The sequence below is a fragment of the Oryctolagus cuniculus genome, chromosome 13, assembly GCF_964237555.1.
Source record: "Oryctolagus cuniculus chromosome 13, mOryCun1.1, whole genome shotgun sequence".
Taxonomy (NCBI): domain Eukaryota; kingdom Metazoa; phylum Chordata; class Mammalia; order Lagomorpha; family Leporidae; genus Oryctolagus; species Oryctolagus cuniculus.
Window position 1 is genome coordinate 25,020,542 of NC_091444.1, and position 23,942 is coordinate 25,044,483.

At 39.8% G+C, this 23,942-nt stretch overlaps 1 protein-coding gene across 6 annotated transcripts in view; it reads left to right on the forward strand.

Moving 5' to 3' along the window:
* Nucleotides 1-21,421, forward strand: part of SYT14 (synaptotagmin 14) — a 249,427-nt gene extending 228,006 nt beyond the window's left edge. For 4 of the 6 annotated variants that reach the window (XM_051820526.2, XM_070055235.1, XM_070055236.1 and 1 more), the window contains 3 exons: nt 8,360-8,549; nt 11,118-11,174; nt 12,435-21,421. In XM_051820526.2, coding sequence (XP_051676486.1) covers nt 8,360-8,549; nt 11,118-11,174; nt 12,435-12,748 — 561 coding nt within the window. In that variant the 3' untranslated portion in view covers nt 12,749-21,421. The remainder of the gene's footprint in view (nt 1-8,359; nt 8,550-11,117; nt 11,175-12,434) is intronic. The other 2 variants (XM_017347809.3, XM_070055234.1) reach the window with 1 other exon arrangement.
* Nucleotides 21,422-23,942: the final 2,521 nt, after the last annotated feature.

Genomic DNA, 23,942 nt, shown 5'->3' on the forward strand with positions numbered 1-23,942 from the left:
CAGCTTCCGGCACAGCCCTGAAATTTAAACTTTGCATTCACTCCCCACCCCACCCCACCCCACTCCCCCTAGTGGCCGTTGGTTGGATCCACTTGGTGTTTTAACAAGCCCTACGGAAATAGGCTCTTCTTCCCTGGATTTACAGGGGTGTGTGTGGGAGGCCCGGGATTCGAAGTAGTTGTGCTGCTCTTGCTTTCTGTCTAGCTGAAGTTGCCTCTGGTTATCTCTTCCTGCTCTGGGTTCCCTGGGGCTGGGAAAGGGCCCTGAGGGGGAAGCTGCAGAGGAGGAGGAAGCTCCCCGAAGTGGCAGCAGGTGACTGCCGCCTGCTACCTCCAGTCCCCCTGCACCCTCGCCACCTCATCTCCAGAACAGTGTGATGGGAGCGCTTCAAATATAAATGAAATTAAAAACCAGCCACTCTGCGGCAGCCACCATCAGAAAACCTTCAACAGAAACCCTTCAAATGTCTAGTAACTGTCATTGTGCAGCTCAGCACTTTCGCCTTAAAAAATACTGGGTATAACTAATTACAAGTAAGCTGGAGTCAGTTCAGCAGTAAGAGAAGCCCACTATGTTGATTCAGTAGGAAATCTGGCATTTCTCATCCTACGGTCCTCCCGCCCAGTCTCAACCTATTAACACCATTAAGGAAATAAGCACTCATTCTGGTTTAGAGAAACATTACATAGAGTTTATGCATTTCGCTGAAAAATTAAAAAGGCTTTTCTCTATTCTCATAGAATGGCTTACAAGCCTCCACCCTGAGGCAGAAGACCCAAGGGGAAGGAGGAGAAGTATTAAAAAGAAATAAAATATTACGCAAGAAGGGAAGAAGTGTTACTTTGGGGAGCCTGTGGGACTGTTCCTTTAAGTAGACCTCGTTAAGGTTGGAATTTGTTTGACTTTGGGTTAATCACCTGCAGTTACTGCCGCCTAGGCAAGCCCCAGTTATAAATTAATGATGGGATCCGCTGAGGGAGTAGCTAGAGCTTCCTGAATCTCGCAGAATGGAGCAGATGCCCTGAGGGATAGTCTGAGGACAAGATGCCACTCGCGCTGGGAGCCTCTGTGTTTAATTTGCTCTCGCTGCCTAGGTCGGCACTGTCTCCTGCGCTCGCTGTGCCCCCCGCTCCCTTGCACTGGCTCAGCACTGCCGAGCTTGGGCGGGCAGCTGCACGGATGGCATTGGAAAGCCCATGAGATGAGCGCTCTCTCGCAGGTGGAACCTCAGAAGGAACGCTTTCAAAGAATGCTTTTCTTCTGTTATCAAACACTACACCATTTCCACAGTCCTGTAACGTGGGACGTCACCACCAGGGATCCTCATGCTGTTGCTTTTTTGTTGAGCTCAGAGATAAGAATATTCACTGCAGAGAAGCGGGAGAAAGAAACAAACCGGTGATTGAGCCGCGGGAGAGGCCTCTCCCGTCACTTTTCTTTGCTGCCTCTTCCTTGCTCCTGTTGAGAAGCAGGTTAGGGTCACTTCTTCGTATCTGGCAGTAAGTTAATGCCAGAACCCAGCTGTGGGAACTGTGTCACAGTATTCCAGCAGATGCTGCTAGGAGAACAGCCTAATGCAACAGCACTCCACGTGTGCCGCGGCATGTTTGTGACACCGCTTTCCTAGGTGACGATGTATCCTCATCGACTCTGACTAAAAGTGTGGTTTCTCCTCCAACTGTCATGAACACATAGCAAACTATGTTGTGTGTACCATGATTTACCAATACAAGATGCAAATTCCTATGGCTCCTCCCTTTTTGTTTTAAAGATTTATTTATTTATTTGAAAGGCAGAGTTACGCAGAGGCGGGGGGGGAGGGGGAGAGAGAGAGAGAGAGAGAGAGAGAGAGAAGTCCCATCCACAGGTTCACTCCCTAGATGGCTGCAACAGCTGCAGCTGCACTGATCCGAAGCCAGGAGCCAGGAGCTTCCTCCAGGTTTCCCACAAGAGTGCAGGGGTCCAAGGACCTGGGCATCCTGTACTGCTTTCCCAGGCTTGGAAGAGGACGAGTCGGGACCCAAACCGGCGCCCACATGGGATGCTGGCACTGTAGACAGCAGCTTTACCCGCTACACCACAGCGCCTGCCCCCAGGCTTCCCTTCTGTGTCTCTGACCTGCAAATGATAAAATTATGAATATTAATCCAATGAGTTAACTCAGAGCCAGTTATTAATTAATTCTCCTTCATTAGTCATATAGCCAATAGTAGATTTAAACTTGAAGATTTATACAACATATTTTCCAATTTTTAAATTACATTGTTAGGGAATAATGTTAGAGTTTTTTTTTTTTAACAGAGTAAACCCTTTTAGAAGTCTTCAAAGGAAGTCTTAAACATGTATTTTTGTCATTGTATGTTAATTTGTATATTGTGTCCTAGCATCAAATCATTCTTATTTTAAACCTGTTGTCTTATGAAACACAATGCCCATTAGAAAGGTGTAAAAAGCAAATTTACAACCATTCATTTATCATAAAGCAAAACCTGCGTAACTACTGTACAGGTCAAGAAATACAATGTAGCCAGCACCAGCCCCACCCCCTGAAGCTGCAGCCTGCCCTCCCTGTCACACTGTTCCTTCTCTTCCACCCCCAGAGTTAACCACTGTTTTGACTTTTAGGTTTGTTGCTGTCTTGCTTTTCTTTATAGTCTATCTATCTGTTGATGTTTCTAGAACGCCATGGGTTAGTTTACCTGGAGTTTTGCTATTGTTGTCATTTTGTTTTTGAGATTTAAATTTACATAAATGGAAGTATGCAGCTAGGTATCCTTTAGAGTCCAGCATTTTTCACTCAAAATGACGTTTGTAAGTGTCGTTGTAGTTGCTTTCTACTGCTGTATAGTGTACCATTGTGTGAACTCACCGCCAATTGTTTGTCCATCCATCTGCTACTCAGGTCAGCATGAATGATACTGCTCAGAGGTTCTTTCATGTAACTCTTAATTAACAAGTCACATGTTTCTGATAGAACTGGGGTTGCCAGATGGCAGGGTGTGTGATTTTTAACATTTTTAAAAGTGGTATCACTATAACTCTACACTTCCACTGGAGGACATGAGTGTTCCCCTCACTCTGTGTCTCCACCACACTTGGTATTCTTTTAGCCTACCTGTTTGTAGTATAGTGTTACCTTATGGTTTTGATTTCCTTTTTCCTCATTGCTAATGAAGTCAAATGCAAAGAAACCTGTTGAGATTCTTCTTGGAATTGCACTTAATCTTCAGATCACTTGGGAGAGAATATTACAAAAATAAGCCTTCTATACATTAACATCAGTTGTTACAGCATTTTGGGGCCAGCACTGTGGCATAGCGAGTAAAACTGCTGCCTGCAGTGCCAACATCCCATATGGGCACTGATTCGAGACCCAGTTGCTCCACTTCTGATCCAGCGCTTTGCTATGGTCTGAGAAAGCTGTGGAAGGTGGCCCAAATCCTTGGGCCCCTGCACCTGCGTGGGAGACCCAAGGAAGCTCCCGGCTCCTGGCTTCGGATCATTGCAGCCATCTGAGGAGTGAACGAGCAGATGGAAGACCTCTCTCTCTCTCTACCCCCTCGCCCCCACCTCCCCATCAACCTCTGCCTCTCTGTAACTCTGCCTTTCAAATAATAAATAAATAAATTTTTAAAAGACCCCTACCTTACACCTTACACAAAAATCCACTCAAAATGGACCAAAGACCTAAGTATAAGACCCGATACCATCAAATTATTATTATTATTTTGTAAAGATTTATTTATTTATTTGAAAGATTTATACAGAGGCAGGGAGAAAGTGAGGTCTTCCATCCTCTGGTTTACTTCCCAGTTGGCCACAACAGCTGGAGCTGTGCTGATCCAAAGCCAGGAGCCAGGAGCTTCCTCCAGGTCTCCATGCAGGTGCAGGGGCCCAAACACTTGGGCCGTCTTCTACTGCTTTCCCAGGCCATAGCAGAAAGCTGGATTAGAAGTGGAGCAGCTGGGACTTGAACCAATGCCCTTATGGGCATTGCAGGCAACGACTTTACCCACTACGCTACTGTGCCGGCCCCAATACCATCTAATTATTGGAGAACATTGAGGAAACCCTGCAAGACATTGCTGTATGCAGAGAGTTCTTGGAAAAGACCCCAGAGGCACAAGCAGTCAAAGCCAAAATTGACAGATGAGATTACATCAAATTGAGAAGCTTCTGCACTGCAAAAGCAACCCTCAGCAAAGTGAGGAGGCAACTGACAGAATGGGAGAAGTTATTTACAAACATGCAACTAATAAAGGATTAATAACCAGAATATATATAAAGAGCTCAAGAAACTCAACAACAACAAAGCAAACAATCCAGTTAAGAAATGGACAAAGGACTTAAACAGGTGTTTTTCAAAAGAGGAAATCCAAATCCAAATAATCAACAGACACATGAAAAAATGCTCAGGATCACTATCCATCAAGGAAATGCAAATCAAAACAACAGTGAGGTTTCATGTCACCCTGTTAGAATGGCTCATATACAGAAATCAACAAACAACTGCTGGTAAGGATGTGGGGGAAGAAAGTACCCTAATTCACACTTGGTGGGAATGTAAACAGGTAAAGCCACTATGGAAGACAGTATGGAGATACCTCAAAAATCTGAATATAGACCTGTCATATGACCCAGCCATCCCACTCCTGGGGATTTACCCAAGGGAAATAAAAGATAAACATGGAAGTACATTGCAGCTCAATTCACAATAGCTAAGATATGGAATCAACCCAAATGTCCACAACTGAAGACTGGATAAAGAAATCATGGGATATGTGCACCATAGAATACTATACAGCGGTTAAAAAAAGATGAAATCCTGTCATTTACAACAAAATGGATGAATCTGGAAAACATCATATTTAGTGAAATAAGCCAGTACCAAAAGGACAAATACCATATGTTCTCCCTGATTGTGGTAAATAATAGAGTACCTAAAAGATAATCTATGGAAATGAAATTGATGCTTAATCTATGGAAATGAAATTGAAAAAGGGCTTTGAACAGCCCTTGTCTCAACTATTTGGGAACAGTTTTTTTTTTTTTTTTCTTTCATACAATTTGTTGAACTCTTTACTTAGTATGGAGTTAATCTTATGTGTATACAGTTAATTGAAAATAGATCTTAGTAGGAAATAAGAATGGGAGTAGGAGAGGAAGGAGAAAGAAGTGTGGGAGTGTGGGTACGGTGGGAAGACTCACTGTGTTCCTAAAGTTGTATTTATGAAATGCATGAAATCTGTATACCTTAAATAAAAGGTTTCTGGGGGGAAAAGTATGAATAATTTTCATCATTTGAAATTCATTGTTATAGACTAGTGTCTGCTAATTTTAACTGAAAGAATTAAAAAAGGAGAGAACGATCCAACATGGGAAGCAGGATACACAGCAGACTCATAGAATGGCAGATGTCCTAAACAGCACTCTGACCTCAGAATCAGCCCTTAAGGCATTTGGATCTGGCTGACGAGCCCATGAGAGTATTTTAGGCATGGAAAGCCAAGATGCTGTGGCAAAACACACACACACACACACACACACAAACACAAAAACAAAAAAACAAAAAAACAAAAAACAACCAACCCTAAATGAAAGATCTCTGCAAGTGAGATCCCAGTAGAAAGAACAGGCCATCAAAGAAGGAGATACCTCTTTCTCTGAAGGGAGGAGAGAACTTCCACTTTGACTATGACCTTGTCTAAATAAGATCGGAGTTGGTGAACTCAAAAGGCTTCCATAGCCTTGGCAACTCATGACAAGAGCCTAGGGTGATTACTGACGCCATTAACAAGAGTGTCAATTGTTAAATCAACAACAGGAGTCACTGTGTACTTACTCCTCGTATAGGATCTCTGTCCTTAATGTGTTGTACAATGTAAATTAATGCTATAACTAGTACTCAAACAGTACTTTACACTTTGTGTTTCTGTGTGGGTACAAACTGTTGAAATCTTTACTTAATATATACTAAATTGATCTGTATATAAATATAATTGAAAATGAATCTTGATGTGAATGGAATGGGAGAGGGAGCGGGACAGGGGAGGGTTGCGGGTGGGAGGGAAGTTATGGGGTGGAAAAGCCGCTGTAATCCAAAAGCTGTACTTTGGAAATTTATATTTATTAAATAAAAGTTAAAAAAGAAATTGTTATTTATTAATTTTTAAAAGCCTGTGTGTGCTGGGTAAAATGTCTGTTCTGTAGTTGTTGAGAATGTTATTCTACATATGATCAGAAGATGAATTTTTTTAAAGATTTATTTATTTATTTGAAAGAGTTACACAGAGAGAGGTGAGGCAGAGAGAGAGAGAGAGAGAGAGATCTTCCATCTGCTGGTTCGCTCCCCAATTGGCCACAGTGGTCACAGCTGCACCCATCCAAAGCCAGGAGCCAGGAGTTCCCTCCGCATCTTGCCATGCGGGTGCAGGGGCCCAAGGACTTGGGCCAAGTAGATGAATTTTGCTTACTGTGCTATTCAAATCTTCTGCGTGTTTACCCATATTTATTTGCTCATTTAGACAGTTACTGAGAGAAGTGTGCTAACATCCCACTAGGTTGAATTTCTCTTTTTCTAGTTCTGGCAATTTTTGCTTTCTCTATATTGAGCTCATGTTATTAAATTGATACAAATTTAGAATTATTTCATCTTCATGGTAAATTGAATATTTTCTTATTTTTAATTATACTTCTTCATCTCAAATAATAATTATTACCTTAAGGCTAACCCTGACTGATACTAATTTAGCTACATACATTTTTATTTTATTTTAGTTCTTGTTTGCATGGTAAAATTTTTCCATCCTTTCCAACTTCTCTGCATATTTGTGCTTTAGATGTTGGTTTATAAATAACAGAGTTTTGGCCGGCGCCGCGGCTCACTAGGCTAATCCTCCGCCTAGCGGCGCCAGCACACCGGGTTCTAGTCCCGGTCGGGGCGCCGGATTCTGTCCCGGTTGCCCCTCTTCCAGGCCAGCCCTCTGCTGTGGCCCGGGAGTGCAGTGGAGGATGGCCCAGGTGCTTGGGCCCTGCACCCCATGGGAGACCAGGAAAAGCACCTGGCTCCTGGCTCCTGCCATCGGATCGGTGCGGTGCGCCGGCCGCAGCGCGCCGGCCGCGGCGGCCATTGGAGGGTGAACCAACGGCAAAGGAAGACCTTTCTCTCTGTCTCTCTCTCTCACTGTCCACTCTGCCTGTCAAAAAAAAAAAAAAGAAAAATAACAGAGTTTTGTTTTATTTACTTAATCAAAGTGTGCCAATCTGTGTCTTTAAAAGACTAGTTAAGAGTTTTGTTTTGTTTTGTTTTGTTTTGACAGGCAGAGTGGACAGTGAGAGAGAGAGACAGAGAGAAAGGTCTTCCTTTTTGCTGTTGGTTCACCCTCCAATGGCCACTGCGGCCAGCGCACCGCGTTGATCCTAAGGCAGGAGCCAGGTGCTTCTCCTGGTCTCCCATGGGGTGCAGGGCCCAAGCACTTGGGCCATCCTCCACTGCACTCCCTGGCCACAGCAGAGAGCTGGCCTGGAAGAGGGGCAATTGGGACAGAATCCGGCGCCCCAACTGGGACTAGAACCTGGTGTGCTGGCGCCGCAAGGCAGAGGATTAGCCTAGTGAGCCGCAGCGCCGGCCAGTTAAGAGTTCTTAATCTCTGCGAGTCTCCTTAGCTTGATAAGTGTCTTTTTAAAATTAATGTCCTACTTTTTTTTAAGATTTATTTTTATTTATTTAAAAGGCATGGTTACAGAGAGAGAGAGTTACAGAGAGAGAGCTCTTTCATCTGCTGGTTTATTCCCCAAATGGCCATAAGGCTAGGGCTGGGCCAGACCAAAGCCAGGAGCCAGGAGCTTCTTTCCTTGTCTCCCTTGAGGGTGCAGGGGCCCAAGCACTGGGCCATCTGCTGCTGCTTTCCAGCCATTAGCAGGGAACTGGATCGGAAGTGGAGCAGCTGGGACTCGAACAGGGAACCAATTGGGATGCCAGTGTCACAGGTGGCAGCTTTACCCAGCATGCTACAATGCAGCCCCATATGTGGATAAGTCTTTAAACAATAATTTTTTTACATTCAGAAAATAGTTTATTAACACCTGTAAGCTTAAGAAATGTATCTTTGATATTTATGTATATACATGGGAATTTATGGAATGCCATCATTTCCTATTACTTCTTTGATTCCTGTATAATGAAACCAAGTCCAGGGACTCAGCTATGCTGAGGACAGTATTTTTAATCTGGTGTCTGGGGAATTTGGTTTGTAGCTCTTTTATTGTGATTTACCTGTCTAAATCCAATAGACACAGCATGCCTCTCTTCATACGCCTGTTTTATAAGATACTATAAAAATTCCATTTTTGATTTCAGGGCTGCGACTCCCAGGTGAGCGTGTCGGAAGCGTCTTGCAGCGAGAGCGCCTCCTCCTGCCAGTCTCTGGAACACGGCTCGGTCCCCGAGATCCTCATCGGCCTGCTCTACAACGCCACGACTGGAAGATTATCAGCAGAAGTGATAAAAGGCAGCCACTTCAAAAACCTGGCAGCGAACAGACCACCCAGTGAGTGAAAAAATAATTTTTTTCATTCTAATGTTTTCTGTACTTAGGGGACTCTCAGCGTTAGGGGTTTCAATCCTATCATTTAGTCTGAACCAATCAAAATGAAATGGTGCAATCATCAGCTAATCTCTTTCATGTTTTCTATTTCCAGTCATTTGGGAAGTAGGAAAATTTGAAATTCAAAATATTAATTGTAAGGTGACAGGACTTTTAATTTTTCATAGTGCCTGCAGAATAAATTATCCCTATCATGGCCATTATCTTTTAACGTCAGAAAAAGTTACAAGGCTTTAAAAAGTGAGTGATGCTCCCAATATAAACAGGAATGTGTGTAGCCCTTGCTGTCAACTGCGGATTACTTCTGTGTTTTCTGTGTGCAGGCGGTACTGCGAACTACTGTTTTTACTTCTGTGTCGTCCCCTTTTGCCCCCTTAACAGTCGAGGACGAAAGTGTTCACATTTCTTTCCCTTTAAAACTGCAAACGGGTACTGCGGCAGAGGCTTGTCTCAGAGACCCTCACGGGCCCTGCCTGTGCCAGGACAGGCAGAAAGAGGACTGCTCTGCTGAGTGCACCTCAGGTGCTAGGCAGGGAGAGGAACTGGCAGGCCTGTGCCCTCTGCCCTCTGCCCTCTGCCCTCTGCCCTCGTGTGCGCCTCCTGCTCTTCTCTCTGCCTCTCGCAGTCCACTGGGGTGAGGGCAGGTTCTGGGCATACAGAGGTGCTGGCTGTCCCCTGACGAACCCCCAGCCCGTCTGTGCCTCTCTGTGAGATGTACTGGGGGCATCTTTGTGCTTTCCCAAAATCACAGCTGTTGATGCCTAAACTGAAGATTGATTCAAAAGGAAATGCTGACTAATAATACCACCTTAAATTTCTTTAAGGATTCCCCCTCAATTGGTTAGTGCAGCCTTTTACTGCACACACTAAATAATTATTAAAGGAGGGGAAATTTGTTCAGACTGAATTAAATAAGCTTTACTTCTAAATGTTACGGAAGCTCTTTATTCGATGGATGAAAGGCCTGACTGTATTTGGTTTGCCCCAAGTCATATTGGAACGCCTGCTTCCGAGGTCCTATCAGGGAATGTATCCATTCCTGAATTAGAAGTCCGGAGGCTACTGTGATATTTACGTTTCTCCCCTTACATGAGTGACCTCAGTCCGTTTCTTTATAGGTAAAATAAAGGCCATGTCCCTCACGGGGTAATTGGGAGGCTCAGGTGAGATCAAGGTGCCTCAGAGAAGGCTGGAATTAAGGGGTCTGCCTTCTCATTTCACACGGGCAAGTTCGGTAGGAGACAAGAAGCAATGACTAGAATAAACCGATGTGGAAGCGTGGCTTGGTTATCTTCATTAAAACACACACTTAGGATGCAGGCTCCAATGGCCTGAGAAGGAAATGAGTAAAGCTCATAGATGAATGCGAGGGAGCGTGGTGAGGCCAGTGACAGGCAGGAGTGTGCACGCCCTGGCCAAAGACATTCGGACCGCAAAAAGTTTTTGACACTGTACAGCTGAAACGAAACATCATCTGGGTCACCTGGAGCCGCAGGCTATCTGTTCGTCTTTCATGCTTTAGCGAAAAGTATACTTTTTTAAATAAATGTTGATAAAATGTAGTGTAATAAAATGATTGGCTTGCCTTCCTGTAGCCACTCTGATGAAACCAGAGAAACACAGACTAAAATGAACCATGGCAAGGCCAGGGGCAGCAGCAGGGACAGGTAATAAACACGTTGAGAAAGATTAACATCCACACCTGGAGCCAATATTTTGGACTAAAAAATAGGTTATAGGAATTACCATTATTTTAGAATTTGATCTTCAGTATAAGGATGATCAGTGGTATTAGCTGTGAGGTAACTAGGAAGTAAATATAAGTCAATATTAAAAGCAATTACTTGAACACAGAGTATTTATAAAGCAAAAGTAGGATATTTATAAAATAAAATGTAAAACAGTTTGAGCAGTTTTCATAAGCTGAATAAATTATGTAAAGTTGTAGCTCTTCATTTATACCCAGGTTCTGAGCTTTGAATTATGCCACATAATGAATAATACCAATATTAACTAAATAAACAGTAGCAACATTCAAGAGCAGAAATTTTGATAGTTCTGTTTTATTTTGTGTAACTTAATTTTATATCACATTGGGAGTAATAAAAGTATTGCAAATATCAAATATTGCATGGACAAACTTAAAATTTGGCATAATAATGATGATCCTATAATGAATGACTTTTATTCAGTCTTTTGTAGTTTGATAATTTGCATGATTCTATGTTCAATGTGCTTCAGACCAAGAAGATATCTTTATAAAGATGTCCCTCTTTAAAACAGTGTAATTTTTATTTAAGGTTGCACAATGACCTTAAAATTCTCATTCCATGAAATTTACCCAACAACCCTTTTGTTCAACCCTCTGCCTGAATTAAAATGCTAAAGTTTTGTGTTCTTCCACCCCAGTGAACAGTGTTTCCTCTTTAATTCTAACCTTTGACCCTCTTTCACCCAACGATTGACATCTGGTCATTATTTCTTTTACTGCTTTCCACCCCCTGTTGTCAGATGGACTGTTCTGTTGTCTAAAACACTTGATAGGTGGACAGGTTTATATTATCCGAGGTGAGTTCCTGTAGAGGCTAATTGGATGTTGTCTTTTCATGCAAAAACAAAATACCCTAAAACTTGCCAGCAGTGAAGCTGTCCACCATGTTGGTTTCTGAAAAAAATGCACATTTATTATCTGTGGTACTATAAATAAAAACTAACGTAGAATTTATCTCTGATTATGGATGATGGTGTGCAGAATATCTATAAAAGAGGCAAAACATTTTTTAAATGAAAGCTTTAATTTTTCATTCATCTGTACTTTGATTCATATAACAGAAGTAGATATTTCATGAGAAATATTGCAGTTTTCTTTAAAATTAATTGAATTTTGATCTGAAGTACACATGATGGATCAACATGCTGAAGATCATTTGCATGGGGCTAAAGAGCTTGAAAGCCCATTCGTTCAGAGAGGATTTTCTCCCAGATAATCAGGCAATGAAGTGTTCTGTTTCACTTTGTACACTCAACATCACGTCAGGTTTTTGTTTTCTAATTCATGAAAATAATTAAGATATCATACTTGAAATTTTACATTAAATTGTGCCAAAAAGAATTTCTGTGGTATTTATCTTAACTACCTAAAAAAGCACATTAAATATACTGTTGCATGAAACCAGGAGAAAGTTTTACTTGATTTGTTAAACTTTGAACTCTTAATGCATTTGGCTTCATTTTGGCCCTTAAATGTTTTTAAGATATATTTTAAAACCACATCCATGCAGAGATTTTTTTGACATTTCATCCTAAGCTGTTTTGATGTCATCTTTGCGTATTTGTCTTCCTCTTTTCCTCTTCACCATTTGCCTTCATTCCTATTTGTTTGTTTCTTCTGATTCTCTGAAAACACAGTGGAATGCTTTACAGTGTTGTGGCTAATCAAGCTTGCTAAGTGTTGATTAATGCTATGATGTTGTGCTCAGTGAAGCTGAATGGGACGAGAGTGGGCAGGGGTGGTAGTGGGCGGGCAGGGATGTGGGTGGGAGGGGAAAGGAAGGATTATGAGGTATACCTTTAAATTCTATTATTGAAAACTAGTGAGGTTAAGTTATTATTACCCCAAAAATATTTTTGGCCTACTTAAGGTTTTCTGTTACTTATCACATTTTGTAAGCATCTACATCAAAATGGAATTGGTTGAATTACCATTAAACATGGTATACACCATATCCTTGTAAAGTTTAAATATTTAATCTTTTCAGCATATGTTGCGAGAAAATTATGTTGAGTTTGCTTCAAATGATACGTGTGATGTGTTGTTTTTTCCTTTAGATACATATGTTAAGTTAACTCTACTGAATTCCATGGGTCAAGAGATGTCCAAATGCAAGACATCCATCCGCAGAGGGCAGCCAAACCCAGTGTACAAGGAAACGTTTGTTTTCCAAGTGGCCCTATTTCAGCTTTCTGATGTAACACTCATACTGTCCGTGTATAACAAACGCAGCATGAAAAGAAAAGAGATGATAGGCTGGATTTCTTTAGGTCTGAACAGCTCTGGAGAAGAGGAACTCAATCACTGGACTGAGATGAAAGAGTCCAAAGGACAGCAAGTATGTAGGTGGCATGCGTTGCTAGAGTCGTGATGACAGTTCGCAGGAGCGGTCGCAATCCAAGGCGGCGTTATTTCTGATCACAACATACTGCTTTCACCTAATCACCATCAGAGGAGCTGTACTTTGAAGAGTCGCACTCAACATTCTACCAAAATGCTTTAAATTCGGTGGGAAGAACATCTAAAACTGACAGCGATGAAGAAAAGATCTCTCTGGTAGAGCTTGTTTGGGAAACTGAGAAACTGACATCATTATTGTTAAACTAACACCACTCCAGAGACATGCTTTTGATTTGAAGTTAATTTTACTTTAGCTAAAAAGCCAGTAATGTCATGGAATATTATAAGTGCTTTTAAAAAATCAAAATTTTAGTTGCAACAGTATTTCAGTATCACCCCACATATCCACAAAACCCGTTTCAACTGGCTGGTCCCTGCTGTTTGTGATGTTCCCTGATGAGAAATGAGCAGTTCTCCAGCTCTCTCCTAAGTCAGATCCGTGGTGGAGGGCGTCAGTCCATTGAACCTGGTTTATTTCAGGTGTTTTCCCTCTCTGCATTTGGTTTCATTGTGCCTCAGTTCTTCTCAAAAGCACTGAATCTGAGTGCAGGCAAACACTCATTTCTGTGAAGGAATTTTCTAAATGTGTTGCTTTTTTTTCCCCCAAGTTCATTTCTTCATTTGCATCTGCCTTTGCCTGATCCAAAGAGACCAAGTCACCGCACTGGTCCCTTGCAAGTCTCCCTAGACAGGTTGTACTGTAGAACTATGTAACTTTCTGTTGAAAGCACTTCCTGTATTATTGTATTCCAATGTAGGAAGCTAATAGAGCAGGCCTTGACTTTAAAAATCCTTTCAGTAATTAACTCTTTAAAATTGTAGTAATTTCAAAATACCTTTTTTTTTTAACAAAGTGAAAAACACAGTAGATGAGCTGTTAGAAATTGAAAACAATTCAAGTTAAAGAAAAATGTCTGCTCTGGGTACTTAGAAACCAACACTGCATAAAGCAGGTAGCATTCAGGATAAGAAACAGTCCTCTCTAAATCTCACTTTTACTTCAATTTGTATTTGTGATATAAAGACTATCCAGTTCTCAGTTGATTCAGAACATCCTATGAACGGTTCTGAGACTCCTTACGAAGTTTCTAGTGACTTGTGATGAGATTTTATGAAATTTACAGACAATGTGCTTCAACGTGACGTCATCCTGTGCCTTTCTTGTAAGCTGAATTTGCTCATACAGCTTGAAAGTTGTATTTGCGAAATTAGGCCTTCAATTTTTATAAATGTAAAGATTCCTCAGAACAGTGTCACAAATCTTGATTTCCTCGGACACGAGTAAAGGTTGTACGAATTTTTTAAATGACAGGACACTTTCATTTGTTCTTTTTATATTTAGGAACTCTGGTCTGTCAGGAATATTATAAGCTGTTTTCTTTTTAATTTTGCTTCTTACCTAATATATAATTTTATGCATATACTTTCTTAAATAGAGTATGTTTATATATGAAAAAATTTGCTTTTTTCTTTCTCATTTTTAGTTAAACTAGACAAAAGCATATTATTTATCAGTTACTAAAAAGCTGTGTATCATTGTTCCTAGTCCTAAGTACTATATATCGTTGTAAGCTAGAACTTGTTATTGGCATAATAACAAAAATCATAGCATTTACTGCGGCTTGGCTGTACTGAGAGGCCTTAAGAGAAATCAAAAATATTATGAAGTCCTATATCTTTTTTAGTTAAAAAAATGGCAGCTCTATGCATTCATACACATAAACTATAGGAAAAATACAAATGCTATATTGGGTAACATGGAGTTTAGGAACATAGGTTGCAGAATTGCATGAAAGGGGAAATCCAGCCTTTTCTTGTTACATCAGTGAACTTTTTCCAGAATTTTTTATAGGTTAGTTAAGCTGTAAAGTTGGAACACGAATCAAATGGTAAAATAGGTATCTCATTGAAGTATCCTCAGCCAACAGTATACAAAAAGATTTGAAAGGGAGGGTGTAGATTTCATGGGAAATTAGACTTAGGCATTTGACATTACAGCTATCTTCTCCAGCTTTGGAACAACTGCCTGTATTGCTGACAACTGGTATCTTCCTAATAAAAAGAGTTATCAGGCTTATTTGTAGCTGGAACAAGCTTACTCAAACACATTAGTAAGATCAGTTTGGTGCTTTCACCCCTAGTAAGAAAAAGAACTAATTCATTGTTAAATGTACCTCTTTATTCAGACTATGCCCAGAATTAAGTTTGTGGTTTGATATATCCTAAGTTTATCTGGTGCAAGGATCAAGTCCTATGTGACCCAAAAATTAGTCAACGTTTTGAAAAACATTAAGAAAGACCCTCCCTTCATCCCAGCTTCCAGGTTCTCAAAGACGATAAAGTGCATGCACACCACGATTCTCAAAGATTAGAAAATGCATATACACGCACACACACCCTAGATAACTATGTGTGCACGTGTGTTAATTCACAAAGGTGAAGTGGCCATGGCTTTTTCAGAAAACTCAATGGAAAAAGATTTCTCAACTTATGGATTCTTTTTCTCCTCCATAAATTTGCCAGATACTATGTTTAGTTTGGGATGATATTTGCTGGCATTTTTCTCCATACAAAACAAAATATATACCTTTTTTTTTTCCTGTGAATTGACACAGCTTGAAGTAGTTACTCCCCCAAATTGACTGTTCTTATATAAAGGGATTACATGGGGCTCAAGAGACCCACACGACTCTGCTGATCTGATGTATTGCACAGTACTACTGTTGCTTTGTGTACTTGAATTTGCATGAAAGCTTAAAGACAAAACCTTGCATCTCACTAACTATAGCAAATAGGGGCCCAGTGGCGGGCAGCAGGTGCTGACTGGGAAAGTGGAGAAAGAAAACCCCCTTTCTTCCTGTTCATTGGAGTTGCCTCGTTTTATGATAAAATGAGACAGTCTAGAGATGGCAACTGACTGGCGGTTATGAGAGCTCATGAGCCTAGAGTCACAGTCGTGCAAATGAGCTGCCAAGTGTAGTTACTACTGGCCAGGTAATGACGTGTGTTTCAAACTGCAGAGAAGTGGTATAGGAGATCATCTTACCTTTCAGAAACAGTCTCATGGTGCTGTGTCTTCAGTACCATCCACGTTTTGCCTGAAATCCAATCGAATATTACCTTATGCATTCAGTCAGTTCTCAGTAGTACTGTATTGCTGACAAAAATAATAAATTGGACCCCAGCTTAAAAATGGAAAACCTAATTGATAAACTATCTAAGCTACCTTGATTGTTGTTTGCATGTTTACATTTGAGGCCTGGTGGAGGAGTTTCATCCAGCATGGTGCTGACGCCTAGGGCTATCCATAAATCATTTCTTTAAGACCCTCTTCGTTTTCCATTTACTTATCAAGTGAATCGCGCATAATCAGGGACTGCAAAGGAAGGTTGCACCAAGTAGAGAGAGAAGGAATAGAATTGAGGACGTTCTTCAAAGCAGAGATGGGTGGGGAGGCCGAATGATACTGCAGTCTTTCAAACGAACTGTAAAACAGGCTACTGGAAGGTGTGAGTTTTAGGCGGCTTAAGAGCAGTAGTCACCAAGAGATTTTTTTCAAGGTACCTATCCAGATGTGAATAGAAAGGGCCTAAATCTATTTGCATAAAATTGCCATTTGTCTACATGGACTGGAAAACTCCTAGAAGTTTTTCCTATTAATTGACAGCTGTTGTATTATTTCACGTGGAGACTAATTATTCACAAGTTTCTGTTTCTTTCTTTTTCTCCCATCTGCCATCCCCAGTTCATGTGTGGCCTCCACTGGGGCAGCCATCAGTATAATTATCACCAGCCATTTAGTATCTCACAGGGTTAACCATGATACAAGGTATTTTCCAAAGTTAATTTTAAAATATCAGTTGGGCCCTCCAAAATGTGTCATAAAGATGATAGTAAACAGCTGTAATTTACTAAGACCTGGCACAGTAACTTATTATTTGATTCTCACAGCAGTACTCCGAGGGAAGTAATATTATCAACGTTTTATCGATGAAGAAACTGCAGTTTTTTTTTTTTTCATCATTCAAGAGGTTAAGCGACTGTCCTAGGGTCATCCCATAAGTAAGTACATTAGTGAAACTAGCCTCCGAACCCAGGTGTAAGTTACTCTAAGACCTCTGCTATGCATGTTGAAGTTGGATCCTTCTTTACTAGTTGCAAAAACAGTGTTTATTAATGATCCCACCCACCTTAATGGAATGCCGAAACTAGGGGGCAAAATAAACTTGAGTGACAGAAAAACAATCAGGATTTCATTCCTCTCAGGCCGCAGATGATACTCTGTGTCATACCTTGTAGATGACTTTGTTTTCCAAAGACTTGAGATTAATTTACCAATGTAGCACATACTAATGTTCCCAAAGTATACTAATCAATTTATTCTGCTTTTTGACTGCTTCTGGGAATCTGAGGTATTTAACTGCATAAGCACCTTTTTGCCCTGGGCAGCAGAAATCCTGTAACCTGTCAGGCCCACATCTTAACCCAGCCAGTTGCCAGCAGGTTCTGCCTCCCTGTACTCTCGGTGCAGCTTATTTATGCTTCCCCTGTGCTCTTTAATAAAGAGAACACAGGAGTTACAGCTAGTTTCATCGCATGTCGCTCTGTCCCCCTAGGAGAAGATAACTCCTGAGTCGAAGAATGAAAATATGTTAGACTCACACCAAACTCCAGACACATGTTCTTCCCAGGGACAAGACACAAACTAGTGTTTTCCAAACTGCACTGCACTTCAAAATTACCTTGAGAGCTTAATTTTGTATCTACAACTCCGTCTCCAAGGATTCGGTTTCACTGGGTCTGGGGAAATCTAAGAAGCGACATTTTATCAGACACCCCAGGAAATCCTCTCTTGAGATATTGGTGTAGACTATTGAACTTATTGCATAAAATTATCAGTAGCAGTGCCTCAGTATCTGTAGATTAGATCTCTAAGTGTGACAGTGGATAAATCAGGGAGAGATTAAGACTAGGGGTAGTAGTATTGATATTTGTGCTTTCTCAAAGGGAAACATGTTTAGTGAACAATAAAAATTGATATTAATCATGAGTTCCTGCACATTCACATTTAATATAACTTCTTCAAACTGTTGCTTGCTGTAATAAATATATTTTGCTGTGTTGGTTCTAGGATTCTTGCACATTCCTTTGCATTAGATACAAGGCCGGGAGGATGTCTGGGGAGATATTTGTCTTGTATTTCTGTCGGGATTCTAAGTGAAATAAGACTGACCTTTGAGCACATGTGTAGTAGCAGCCATGGGTGGTGGCCTTCTTGCGTTCTTGTGTGGAGTAGGCTTCCTTGCCATCCTCCTCACTGGCTTCCTTGTCCTCACACCGACCAGATGCACTTCAGTCCTGGATTCTTCACTAGGAACCCTGTTACTCCTGCTCCAGTCTCACACATTGCCTTGAGTGCTTTATTCTTTCTTAGGGTCCTTGGGTCCTTTATCTGAAATAGCAAATATGGCAACCTCAAAACCTCTTTCAGATAGAATAAATGCTGTGGATAAGGCACATCTAAGTTTTTGTTTCCCCTCACTTGAGATGCAGCCACCCTTCTGTCTCTGATGTAATATTAATATATATTATGTTTTGAAAGTTTTCTCAACCTACTGAAAAGTGAATTATTTGAAGATTTGAAGTAATGTCATTATGGAATTAGGCTGTTTTGTGACTGCTGGTGTATCTCTGTATTTGATCTGACCATAGTTTGAGATTTGGTTAATATAACCTTAAAATGATGGAGTTCAGTAGCCTGGAATTATTAATCCATTATCAAAAATGGATGTAAAATTCTTGCTGTTTTCTCTCCCTGTTTAGACTAGTATGTATCTTTTTAAAACGCTCCTGCATTCTTCCGCCCTGCCTTTCCGCCTACTCTTACTCACAGAAAGTCGCACTGGCTAGCAGAGTTCATCCATCAGAGCTGAATAATTCCTTAGTCCTGTGGACCAGGCGGTAGGGAGGAGCAGCCAGGCTCTGTCAGAGACTACATAGACAAAGGGTGATGCTCTTCATTCATAAGGCATTTGCTGCTGCTGTTAGGAGGGTTATTGTTGTATGCACTTACCTTGAGCAGTTGTAAGGCTTGGTATAACTGTATTGTGGAATATGAGCCTCTTAGTACATAAAAACGTTTAATAATTAATTATGAGAACAAAGTCAGGGCTATGTCAGTTATAGTGCAAGATGTTTGATATTGTTTCAGCATCAGTTTGACAGTCTGTATCTTAAATTGTTTTTATTTTAGGGCTTTCTTCATCTTCTTTGTTATTCTCATTATTAGTAAATGAAGCTTGTACTATTTGATTTTTGAGTTTGTCTTTAAAGTACTCAAGACTGCTTTAAAAAATAAAACCTTAACACCTTTCTTTTAATTCCTTTAACATGTGATCTCTCATCTGACAATGTGTTTAAAATGAATACTCAATGTACAACGTATAACATTCCCCTGAAAAATGCTTCCAAAATTCATTTATATATTCAGATATTGTTAGAGTGCCTATCTATGTAAGCCTAAGCAGTTAGTGTTAAACATGATTTTGTTGAATGAGGAAGTAGGGATTTTCCCTTATCTGTGGTTAGCTGCTTCTCTTTGCCATTCCTGGTTGAGCCTCTTCCCAGCTCACCCTTTGTCCATTGCTAAGCTGTCAGCTGCCCCTGTTGGTACTGTTTTCAGTAATGACTCTCAAGGTAGATCCTCAGTCATTCCTGTGTGCCCCCCCACCCCGTTATGTTGATGAAAGTAATAGGTAAGCACCAATGGGAGACAAGAGCCCTGCATGAGAAAGGATCAGTCTCTGTAATAGGGAGAAGCCTGTAACGGGGTGGCACCTTGGTGCCCAATACCCAGTTATAATGCAGCAGAACCCAACTTTGGAAGTGAGGAATTCTGGGTTCCTGTGTCACATCTCTACTTTTGGTCTTCTCCCTCCCCTCTCCCCCAAGATTGTACATCCTTTTTTATTTTAAATTTTCTGAGAAGGCTTTTCAAAGTTTCTTTAACCAGGCTATTTCAAAAAACTGAAGACTGAAATAAATACCACGGAGTACAGAAGATCGCTTTCTTTCTTCTAGTGGGGGAATATGGGAAGTGACTTTGTTGGGGCAGTCTTTTTAGTACACATTGAGAATATTGCAGCCTTCTCCAGTGACAGACATTTGTTGTGTGAGGAAAGACCAGATAGCTCTCTTAGTGTCTGAATGTATTTGAACAATTATTAGAAGCACAGCAAGAACTGAATGGTGATTCTTCCAGCTGCATTTTATGTTAAAAATATTTAAGCTTACCAAGAGGAAATTTTCAGTAGTAGCTTGCATTACAAAATTAGTTTATCGTGTTTCTGTATAATTTTATTTTTAGATGCCTTTTTGGAAAAGAATAGTGACAGTAATTTTGAGGAATCTTTAAAGGTGTCATAGAAAAGATAGCCAAACTTTGGTTAGATTTTTACTAAAATGTTGAGATTAAAAATATATAAATATTACTTTTCAGTTAAATTAGCCTTGAGGAAGAATGGTTATTTCCTGAGTTTTAAGGGTCTTGATCGATCGTTTTTCTAAAACTCATGAGGTTCATCACTGCTCAACACTCTTGCATTGTTTTAGTTCTCAAAATAATGTAATTTTATGGGAAAACTCAATTAGCAGAATCTTTTATTCCATTGTCCCCTTCCTGCCTTTCTTCTTCCCTCCCTCCCTTCCTTCCTCTCACTTTTTGAGTCAAGAAGCCTCCTTAATAATATAGTTTCTACAGAGCTTTCTTACTTATTTTTCTAATAATGGATATAACAGTGTGATGAAGTCTAAATGCTCTGTGAGCAGAACTCTTTCAGACAACCTGAGAAAATACACTCCTGAATAATGTTTCCCGTGGTCTTCAATTGTCCCTAACACATCTGCTAGTGACTCTCAACCATTGGTGGATCTTGTTCATATATACAAGTGTCTGTGTGATTATCGACAATATTGTATTATTGTCACATTACTTTGCATTTTGGATCAAAAGTATAAACAGATAAGTGTGTGAAGCAATCTGTTTTCTAGAATGAGCGTATATCTGATCACTTTCATATAATGGAAACTGTGCTATATGTTGCATTTTATCCTCATAACTACTTTTCTACTATCTATACACCGATTGTCTCGGTGCCTTTTTCCTTTTGTATAATTGTACTACATAAAGAAATTGTTGACTTCTGTGTAAACAATGTTAAAATTACTATTCCAAGGAGATTTTAATGACAGTTTAATTTTCAGAGAATAAATTTTTGTGTGGGTTAAAAATTACTTTTCTTCACCTTTATGTAAGAAATCTATTCACGCTTTAGTACTCACATGGAATGGGTAAACATCTGACTTTTCTAATAATATATAAAAATCAGCCCTAATTCTTATCACTGACAAGCAAGTGTTAATATGACTGTTATACAAAATAAAATATCAATTACAGTAGCAAATATCAGTGGTCACATGTAAATGTTGTAAAATCTTGGGTCTGGAAGGAATATCATTTAAGCATGCTATGACATATTGCCATCACAATGTTTGGGTCATATTATTTGCTTCACCTGTAAGTCAAGTCTGGCCTCTCTCCTCTCCCCAGAAAAATAAACTACAGACATTTTTTAACATTTTAAAACAATTTCCTTTAAAGTTGATACCATTGAAGGACAGAAGTAACTAGTTTTAAAATGGTCTCAGTATCTTTAGCTTCCCTTTAGCGTGAATTTGTGGTCATTCATAGCCATATCTTCAGTCTGTTTAGCAAAGTCCTTTTCCATTGGGCATTAGTAGTTTGTTGATTTTTAATTCTGTTTTATTAGGTAGTTGTATTGTTTCCCAAATACCTTGGGGTTAGAGATCTTTTTGGTCCATTTTATTTCTAGCAATAAAGATTTATAACAACAGACTTAACAAGTACTATTTTGCATATGAAAAAGAATTTAAGCATTTGGTGCTCTAAAATTGACAGAAATTAAAGTTGCTACATCATCTAATCTCTGGTTGTCTTGAATCCTTAGTTCCATAAATTAACCAGAGCCTTTTTTGTTAACTTTTTAAAAGGGTAGAGCATCAATGCCCAATTGGTCTGGTTTACTTTTTGTTTTGTTTTGTTTTGTTCTGTTTTTGCTTTTTATAGAGTTTATGTAAGTTTCATGAAAACATAAAATGTGTTCACAATGTAATCTTCAGCCACAGTTTAAGGAACTTGTATCCTTTCCTAGAACTTGCTGCTGAATTCTCAGATATTTTCGGCAAATATAGACTTGCTTGTGAGTGTTCACAAAATTCTCTTTCTGAATTCTAAGCAGTGTCCCCATTTGGATAGTTTATTTGTTATTGAGTGCTTTGAAAAAAATCATTTTTATCTTGGTCATGGCTTGTTGTCTTTCAGAGAAAGTTTACATGAAGTGCAATTCCAGCAGAGGATTGGCACATCTGTATTCTTGCCAGCAAATCACTACATTATTTTCTGTTGTTACAGGGGGGTTGGGTAGTTATTCATTATAATGTGTTAGGATTTCATTTTGATTGCAAATTGGCTATAACCACTCTGATCTCCAGTATGCAAAGTAATATTTACGTCAGCTCTTTTCCCCAAATATTATCAAAATACTCCATACAGTTTTCCTTTTGAAAAAATAAACTCATTCTAATCTAAAAATAAAAGATCTCAGTAAAATATGCGGAATATTGTGTTTGGTTAGTACTTTATAATGAATTAAATGCTTCTGTATAACTAAATAACAAGTAAATGGGGACAAGCCACAGTCTTGCATCTCCTAATGACAGGGATACCTTCTGAGAAATGCATTACTGGGCAGTTTTGCCACTGTGTGAAGTAACTACCAAACTTTAAAAAGGGTGGGGCCAGCGGCACGGCATAGCAGGCTAAGCTGCCGCCTTCAACGCTGCTGTTCCATGAGTGCCAGTTCCAGTCCAGGCTGCTCCACTTCTGATCCAGCTCCCTGCTAATGTGCCTAGGAAAGCAGCAGAAGATGGCCCAAGTGCTTGGACCCATGCACCCTCATGGGAGACACAGATGGAATTTCAGGCTCCTGGCTTCAACTTGGCCCAGCCCTGGCCATTGCTACCATTTGGGGAGTGAATCAGATCTCTCTCTCTCTCTCCCCCTCTCTCTCTCTAACTCTAACTCTAACTCTAACTCTGTAACTCTGCCTTTCAAATGAATGAATGAGTGAATAAAATATTTTTTAAAGTATTTTCCAAAGTAGCATTTTGCATCCTACCAGTAATGAATGAAAATTGTTACTGCTTTACACTGCTGCCAGCAGTTGGTATTATCAGGGTTTTGTGTGTTTGTTGTTTTGGATTTTAGCCATTCTAGTAGGTATGCAGTGGTGTCTCACTTGGAATTTTCAGTTGCCTACAGATGAGATATCATGTTTCCATCTGTGTATTTTCTTTAGCAGTGAGGTGTCTGTTTAAATCATTGCCCATTTTTTAAAAATGGTTTGTTTTCTTAATGTTCTGTTCAAGAGTTCTTTGTATATTTTGGATACAAGTCCTTAATCTGATGCATGTTTTGCAAGTGTTTCCTTCCAGCCTCAGCATGTCTTGCCATTCTCTTAACATTGTCTTTCACTGAGCAGAAGTGTGTAGTATTAATAAAGTTCAATTAATCTCTTTTTTTTCTTGAAGATGTTGTGTTTCTGATGCTGCATCTAAAACCTCAGTGCACACCCAGGGTCATCTAGATTTTCCACCACATTTTTTTCTAGAAGTTTTATCGTTGGCATTTTACATGTATGTCTATGACCAATCTGGGTAAAAATTTTTGGAAGGTATAAGGTCTGCGTCTGGGTTTGGTTTTGTTTAGTTTTGTTTTTGAGTGTTCAGTTGTTCCAAAGTACCCTTTCTCCACTGAATTGCCTTAGCTTCTTTGTCAAAGAGGAGTTGACTACATTTCTGTGTATCAGTTCTTTTACCATATAGTCTCATGTTAGATCTTGGGTACTTGGTACTCTAACTTTGTTCTTCAGTTTTATGTTACGTCTTTTGCCTTATCCATATAAACTTGAAAAACAGTTTGTTGATATCTATAACACATAATGTTTTGCAATTTTAATAGATTGTGTTACTTTCTCTAATCCAGAAAAATGAAATATTTCTCCATTTATTTAAATTTTTACCTGACT